This window comes from Rutidosis leptorrhynchoides, chromosome 2 (assembly GCF_046630445.1).
Source record: "Rutidosis leptorrhynchoides isolate AG116_Rl617_1_P2 chromosome 2, CSIRO_AGI_Rlap_v1, whole genome shotgun sequence".
Classification (NCBI taxonomy): domain Eukaryota; kingdom Viridiplantae; phylum Streptophyta; class Magnoliopsida; order Asterales; family Asteraceae; genus Rutidosis; species Rutidosis leptorrhynchoides.
Genome location: NC_092334.1, coordinates 53,347,969 through 53,356,907, shown reverse-complemented (window position 1 = coordinate 53,356,907; position 8,939 = coordinate 53,347,969). Strand labels below are relative to the sequence as shown.

Genomic DNA, 8,939 nt, shown 5'->3' with positions numbered 1-8,939 from the left:
TCCATAAATCATTACTGGTTTTTTATCCTTACGAGGAATGCGAATTGCCTTCTTGGCGCACACAACTTCAGCTCCTATTTTGAACATCCAGTCCATGCTGACTATTACATCAAAACTTCCTAATTCTACGGGTATCAAATCAATCTTAAATGTTTCTCCGGCTAAATTTATTTTACAATCACGGTAAATTTTTTCGACTTTAATTAGTTTACCATTAGCTAACTCAATCATGTACTTAGCATCTAGAGGTAATGATGAACAATTCAATTTAGCATGAAAGTCTCTACACACGTAACTTCTATCGGCACCAGTATCAAATATAATAGATGCGGATAAGTTATTAATGGTAAACGTACCCGTAACAAGCTCCGGGTCTTCATACGCCTCTCTAGCATTAATAACAAATGCTCTTCCACGTGCAGATCCGTTATTCTTCTCTGGATTCGGGCACTGACTCTTATAATGACCCTGTTTCCCATACCCATAACAAGTAACATTGGACAAGGCAGTTCTATTTGCATTGGTGGTAGGAGTTTTGGTACCGTTTGTATTTGTAGCGGGAACCCTACAATCTTCAGCAAGATGACCTTTTCGATTACAATTGTTGCACACCACATTACAATAACCAGAGTGATGTTTGTGGCATCTGTTACATAAAGGATTTCGTCCCTTGTAACCTGAGTTCGAACCGCTACCCGCACCTTGCGTGGTTTCTTGTTTCTTGTTGGATTGTTGATGATTTCCTTCCCACTTTCTTTTGTTTCCCGATGTCTTGACATCGGTGTTCTTATCCAGAATAATCTGGTCCATCAACTCGTTCGCCATGGTGATAGCTTCATGAATAGTCTTGGGTTTGGATGCTGTAACATTTGCCTTGACCTTTTTAGGCAAACCGTCTTTGTACAGTTCAATCTTTCGTTCTTCGGTTGGTACCAATTCGGGACATAGCAAAGCTAATTCCATGAATCGCTGATTGTAGTTGGTGAGTTCTCTACCAACAACTTTCAGGCTTCGTAATTCAGCTTCCAACTTCCTAACCTCGTTCCTTGGATAATATTCGTTGATTAGCATTGTTTTGAATTCTTCCCAGGGAGTATCATAAGCTACATCTCCTCCTATGACCTTAACATAGTTTTTCCACCACGTGAGTGCACTATCTTGTAACGTGCACGATGCATACTTGGTCATGTCCTTCTCAATACAACCACCGATTTTAAACACAGACTCAATCTTTTCGATCCACCGAGTTAAACCGACCGGTCCTTCTGTTCCACTGAATGATGAGGGCTTGCAACCTTGAAAAGTTTTGTAAGTGCATCCCACACGAGGATTTGGGTTAACTGCAGCACCTCTTGCAGCCTCGACCCATAACATTCTGTTGTTCACTCGCTGATTGATGAGTTCCTGGATTTCTTGTTCCATCATTCGGTTCAATCGCGCCATAATCTTCAATAAGAATGAAAAAAAATAATTATTCACATGGAATATTATAGATGTAGTATGTATTTACAGTACATCATAGCTTATTAATAATATGAACCAGTTATTATTATAAAAGCCTTTTCTTCTTATTAGCGTTTTATAATTATACCAAGGGTAGTACCTACCCGTTAAAGTTCATACTTAATAGCTTAGTACGAAAATCAATTACTATCACCCAAATAATACTCAACCATGGAAAATTATTGCATTTCACACTTCACTATTTTACATATGCTTATCTTACATCAAACATTAAGCAAACCACACTAGTAATATTATACAAAACGTTATATGATCCCATGGTTTAAAACAACAACGTGTCATTTAACCCAAAGCGTTTGTGTTCAAAGGAATCGCTTAAAGGTTATCCTGGTTGTCTCCCTGCGTTTTGGCTGAGGGGCTGAAGAACTGCATGTCGGGATAGAACTAATAGGAATAGCAGGAATAGGTGTGGAAGTATCTGGTGGAGTTGGTGCCACAACATCCTCTCTAAACTCGGGATTTGAATTTTCCAATTCAGTAGCCTTTCGTTTCTTTCCTAGTTCGAACTTGTCTTTCGTAATTTCCTGTATTTCTTCCTCCTCAGGATCACCTTCTGGTTCCTCTTCAATTGATTCATCCGGAACTTGTGAGTCTTCCCCAAAGGTGTCGTTTTCATCATCGGATAGGTTAATGACTGGAACACCATATGAAGATTCTGGTTCAGAGTCGCTGAATGTGATAACAAGTTCTAAGCCAGACATCTATCACATAACAACTAGTAAATTAGTATCACATAATATTTACATATTAATTTTTAACCAACAATGATAAGCAATATTTTTCGAAATCAAACACGATCAAAGTCCAGACTCACTAATGCATCCTAACAAACTCGATAAGACACACTAATGCAAATTTTCTGGTTCTCTAAGACCAACGCTCTGATACCACATGTCATAACCCGAACTTAACCATAAGGACGAATGCAATAACATATGATTTCATCGCGAGGTATTGACCTCTATATGCGACATTTTTCAAAAACTGCATTCGTTTTTACAATACAAACCATAGCTTTTATTACAAATACAAGGTTTAAACAACTTAATAATGATTATCGTTTAGCGATAATCTTAGACTTACAAACTTTACATGTGATAATAACAATACGACTTCCAACATATTTTACATTACAAATCCTCCGATATGCAGTTTTATTTTTGAAACAAATATGCATACTCAAGATCTTGCTTAAATTCAACATGCTGCAGCGGAAGCTTTTAGTTATCACCTGAGAATAAACAAGCTTAAAACGTCAACATAAAGTTGGTGAGATACAGGTTTAATGCCGGCAGCGTTATAAATATAGACCACAAGATTTAATATATAAACGTTTTAATAAAAATATTCTAAGTTGTTGAGCACTTGATAACCATACTTAACATTTAATCAACGTCGCATATTCCCTTTATTATGAAATCTTACTACACCGTACCAAGTGTAGTCACCGAAACGAAGTACTGTGCAACCGTCGAATACTGGTCGTCCAGTCCGGTTGGGGTTGTCAGGCCCGATAGATCTATCAACAGGATTCGCGTTTACAATACCTCATGTAAATAATAGTTACCAAGTTACAGGGAAGTATGCCAGTGGTACAACTCAACGTAGAATATATATTTTTAATCACTTGTGTCCATAACGTAAATCATAAAATGCATGTATTCTCATCCCGAAATATTTAGAGTTTAAAAGTGGGACTATATACTCACTTTTGCCTTGAAGGTATTTATCACGACTTGGTCTCCGATAGATATCACGAACCTAACCATATATAATATATCAACATATTTTCTTTTTAAGTAATCGTTATATACTTTTAATACTTTTAATATTTTCTTAGTCCGTAGTTAGCAGTCCGATGTTAGTGGTCCACAATTAGTTGCTTAAATAAAATAAATAAAGACCCCATCATATTCGTATTGATCAAAATTAATCTCGACCCATGGTACCATGTTGTCAAGTGACGTGTTACGTACATAAAGTACCGTGTTGTCAAATGACGTGTTGCGTACAATCATGAGGTCTTATGATTAATCTTCTCGTGTTGTTTATGGGTGGTCCTGAAATATATAAAATCAAATCATAAGTAAATGACTTTTTTGCTCAGTTGGTCCCTCTATTATACCCCAAATCGCTGGTTTGGTCCCTCAGTTTTTAATTTGGCAATCAGAGTCCCTTTATTATTTTAATTTTGCAATTGGAGTCTTCCGTCTAACGGACATCCAAATCGAACGTTAACTCCCATCACGTGAGTTACACGTGATGGGTAATATCGGAATTAATTTTAATTCTTGGTACTGAATAAACCCAAACGGGTATGGTCCCCCACTATTATCCACCGATTTTCACACTCATCCCTCCAAATAGTGTTAACCACGAAGTAAAACCTAAAAGCAAAATTGATTATCAATGGATGATTCAATGGATGATTCATGGACTATTCGTACATCAGAAACTGATCAAAAGGCTATCGACCAATTATACGGTATGTTTTATGCACCCAAAGCTCATAATTCTGTGGAACCCTAAATATTATTAGGTAATTGTTTTGTTAACTTTAATTTTTTACACATTTTTCAGATGTATACCCTGATTTGTTCACGATTGTGTTACATCATGGTGGATATTTTAGAATGGGTAGTGAAGTTGTGTACACAGAAGGTAAAATTGATTACATTGATTGTTTTGACATTGAAAAGTTTTGTTTAGGACAACTGGATTCAGTCATGCAAGAATTAGGTTATGATCCCACCAGGTCTGTGGTATATCGTTTTCTTAAACCCAATACAAACATGGATACTGGGTTAAATCTTTTAAATGATAATGAACATAGGGACTATTTGCTTAGTTGTCTAGAAGATGGTGATGTGATTTATAGGCAAATTGATGTGTATGCTGAACATGAGGATATGAAAGGGAAGAGGTTATGGTCAGAACAAATTAATAATGATAACTTAGTAGTTGGTGGTGTTCACAGTGATGGGAGCTTAGTAGAGGGTGATAACAGTGAAGGTAGTGACTCTGAGGATAGTGATTACATTGTTGATGATGAAAATGAGATTTTGGATGTTCATGTAGAGATGAAAGATTTTAATTTTAACATTGATAAGAATGTAGAGTTTATGGGAAATGGCTGTAACTCATTTGAAGATGATGAGGTCAATATTGAGGGTACAGAATTGGAAGTGTTGAACAATGATGGTTTTGAAAGCTATGATTCTCAAAGTGATGAAGAAGGGGTAAGGAAGAAGAGAATTCGTAATCATAAAAAGGAGGTTGAAGGTAGTGTTCAAGTGGGAAAAACTATCTTCTATCTTGGACAAAAGTTTGAAAGTAAATCAGAGGTTAGGCAAGCTGTGAGAATGCATGCTATTGAAACTAGGAGAAAGCTAGTTATTGTTAAGAATGACAAAAGAAGAATTAGGGTTAAATGTGAAGGGTTGTGTATAAATTCAAAAGGTGGTGAGATAGTTAGTCAAAGTGATTTGTCAAAGAAGACAAAATGTGATGTGGGGCCCAGTAAATTAAGAGTTAAAGGTGGTGTAGTTGGGAAGAGTAAAGAGAAAGTGACTAGTCAAATTAAAAAAGCAGGGGAATCTTGTAGTGGGAAGACTAACAAATGGGCAAAAAGGGAATTACACATTGTTTGTGAGTGGGTGTTGTTGGTATCCAAAGAAAAAGATAGTGAAGAATGGGAGGTTAGAACCTACAGACACCAACATGAATGTCAACCTGCAAGAATACTAAAATTCTGCACTTACCAATTTTTATCAAATCGGTTGGTACCTCAAATTCAAAAGAATCCAAAGATACCAATTAAAGCTGTCAGATCATATTTGGAAACAGAAACTGAATTAATCATCAGTGAGCATAAAGCATATCGTGCTGTGAGAAAGGCAACAAAGATGATTCAAGGGGATTATAAATCTCAGTATGCTGAGCTCAGAGATTATGTTTGTGAATTAAAGAGAGGTAATGTTGATACTACTGTTAAGTTTGAGGTTGAGCCAGGAACCCTAAAGTCTGAAACTAGGGTTTTCAAGAGAATTTACATTTGTTTGGGACCATTGAAGAAGGGTTTTAAAGCAATAGGTAGAGATCTACTTGGGTTGGATGGTGCTTTTATGAAACAACCTGCAACTGGTTGTATTTTGAGTGCTAAAGAAGTGTGGCACATGTGGTACTTATGGACACAATAAGAGTACTTGTACAGGTGAGAAGAAAAGAAGTGGGAATGTGGATAACAAGTGGACAAAAAAGACAGTGAAAGTTAAGCTATCTTCAAAGAAGACAATGGTAGTTGGAAAAGGGAAGAAGAAGAAGTGAATGTTGGTGGTGGTTTGTGTTTTAATCATGTGTTTTATGTCTACTTAAAACTTGTTATGTGACTTGGTACAATGTTTGTATTTTATTAAGGTGTGTTGTTGTCTTTTGGTAAGTTTAAGCACATTTGGTAACTGGTACTACGTACTTATGTTGACTTTTGGAATCTATGACATTTGGTAATGCTTGTATGTTTGTCATTTCACTTTAGTTACAATGTATTGTCTGTATGTTTGTCATTTCACTTTAGTTACAATGTATTGTCTTGTGTTTTTGGTTACACTGTATGACTTTGGTTACAATTTATTGTCTACACTTGGAGTCATTGTCTTGTGTTGTAAGGTTACTGATACACATATAAAACAGATGCAAAATTTAACAAAACAACCTTCATTCCATTACCATTACCATTTTACAAAGTACATCATACATACACCACAATTTCAATGACTAAAAAAATAAATACCAAACACAATCCAGCTAAATATACACATCATCTTCCAATTCGTCCCTCTTTTTTCTGCATCTTTGAGCTTTTCATCCACTTCCATTTTGGCATTCATAAGTGTAGCTAGGGCATTGATTGTATTTGGAGGATCATACCAAGCAAAGAAGTCGCACCTAGTGATCTGAGCAACAACATAAACAGGAAATGCTAACATCTTGTTAATTATTTCATAAAATTCGAAACAACATAAACAATCTTACCTTTTTTTCACATGTATAGAATCGACGTCCAGGGTTAGATTCAGTGCCAGATATTCGAATTACACAAGGTCGACCACACCAGCATTCCATTGTTATCGATTTGTAGCTCCAATTTCTGATTAATACGTTATGTAAATGAATTAGGGTTTCAAGTGAGAAGAGAGTGAAAAGCGGAGGATGAAAGTGGAGACCTTACCCGTTGGCGTTATTAAATACCAAAAAAAAAAAATTTAATTCCGATAATACCCATCACGTGTAACTCACATGATGATAGTTAACGTTCGATTTGGATGTCCAGTTGACGGAGGGACTCCAATTGCAAAATTAAAATAATAAAGGGACTCTGATTGCCAAATTAAAAACTGAGGGACCAAACCAGCGATTTGGGGTATAATAGAGGGACCAACTGAGCAAAAAAGTCTAAGTAAATATATATGAAATATCATATTAATTAGAAAATATATGATTAATTTAATTTTTCTCCAAATATTTTCGTAGCTAAACTAGCTTCGGATACCCGATCTTGTTTTAGTCGTAGTTTCCTCATTACAACTCCGTTTTTGTTGGTTCAACTTGCCACTTCCTTGGATCGAATCAAATTTTAAGAATATGAACTGAAAATACTTTATGTTGTATTCGAAATCACAGGTTATAGGTCAAACTTTGGTGAAACTTATGAAAGTGATCATTTTCCATCATAAAAACAACATTTAATGATCATTTTTCTAAAAATACTTACACTTTGAGTTAAACCATGAAATTTTTATGTGTTAACATATTCATAAGAAATATCATTTTTCCAGAACATAAACTTCCAATTCAAAGTTCAAGATAGTTTTTAATTATCCAACCCAAAACAGACCCCGATTGCACTCCGACGACGTAGATTCAGTTTTTAAGATGTTCTTTGTAAAACCAAGTTATATCTTGTTAAGTTAGCATATCATCATGATATATTACAGGTCTTGAAGTGTTTTAAAAGTTAAGTTAGAAGGATCTATTTAGTTTGCAAACAAGTTTGAAATCATTCAAACTATGTTCTTGTTGTTAAAATTTTACAACACAAAATAAGACATCTATATAAATATGAATCGAATAAGGTTATGAACAAGGTTACTACCTCAAGTTACTTGGACAAAGTTGCTGTAAAAGATGAGTAAAATCCTAGAACCAAAAGAGTGGTGGAGTTGGATCAAAAGGTTGGAAGTAAACTTGTTTACTTGGAAGGATTATTGAAGTGTTCTTGGAAGGTTTTTCTTATGAAGATTAAGGCTTGTTTCTGAAGCTAGATCTTCATGGTAACTTGCTGAATTGTTGAAGGTGTTTAAGGGTTATGGAAGTGTGTGTTTTTAGCTAAGAAATGAAGATAAAAATTGAATCAAAGTGAGGGTATTTGTAGCCATAAATGGCGTTTTCCATGGGGAGACAAAAACAAAATTTCATTTGTTATTTTGCTAGATATTTTTGATAATTGTCAAAAGCTAAATCCTCATATGTTCCTTAACTGATTAGATCTAATTATTGGTGTATTTTTATGGGTATATACTAATAGTAAATACGTATAGAAGATGGGTATGATACGGGTACATATACCCTAGGTATACGTATAGAAATCTTGAGGAAACGGAACGAGAATTCAAATATAGCTATCTTTTGTGAATATACTTATATTGTTTTATGTATTTAAGTCCTTAAAAAGTGATTAAATACATTATATATACGATACATGTATAAGCATTATAGGTTATAAGTATATATATCAAAGAATGTTACGTATAGTTATCGTTTTGAAAACTTAAGTTAGTAGTTTCAAAATATACTTATAACTCATTGTCATTAGTACACAATGAGATGTTAAACCATCCTTAGACCATGTTAAATATATATAAATACATATATATACACAAACGTATAATTATCGTATGTTATATAGTTCGTGATATCATCGGTCAAATTGGACGGTCAATCGTTGTGTAAAACTCTTTTCAAAAACACAAGTCTTAACAATTTAGATTGCTTATCATGTTGGTAAGGTTTAATTTATGTAAATATTAATCTCATAAGTATAAAATGATCGGAAAAATCCGGGTCGTTACAAAAGTCCATAGCGATACATTCCCACTTCCACTGTGGAATATCGGGTTGTGTCAATAGACCAGAAGGCTTTTGATGTTCAGCCTTGACTTTCAAACAAGTGAGACACTTACTAACATAAGTAGCAATGTCGACTTTCATATTAGGCCACCAGTAGAATTTCTTCACATCGTGGTACATCTTACTGGAACCCTGATGAATAGAATACCTAGTCTTATGCGCTTCATCCAAGACTAGTTCACGGAGATTACCGAAGCGAGGAACCCAAATTCTGTTGCCAAAGTACCGTG

At 35.0% G+C, this 8,939-nt stretch overlaps 1 protein-coding gene across 1 annotated transcript; it reads left to right on the top strand.

Moving 5' to 3' along the window:
* Nucleotides 1-3,630: 3,630 nt before the first annotated feature.
* On the top strand, nucleotides 3,631-5,723 carry LOC139887875 (uncharacterized). The gene is made up of 2 exons (XM_071870924.1): nucleotides 3,631-4,009; nucleotides 4,105-5,723. Exons 1-2 carry the CDS (start codon nucleotides 3,934-3,936, stop codon nucleotides 5,721-5,723), a joined length of 1,695 nt encoding a protein of 564 aa, XP_071727025.1. The 5' UTR covers nucleotides 3,631-3,933.
* The last annotated feature ends 3,216 nt before the right edge of the window (nucleotides 5,724-8,939 follow it).

What these genes read in the sequence shown, in the direction of transcription:
- LOC139887875 (XM_071870924.1), top strand. Translation starts at nt 3,934, where the DNA reads ATGGATGATTCAATGGATGATTCATGGACTATTCGTACATCAGAAACT. An exon ending in GGCTATCGACCAATTATACG is followed by an intron (nt 4,010 to 4,104) that starts GTATGTTTTATG and finishes CACATTTTTCAG; the next exon opens with ATGTATACCCTGATTTGTTC.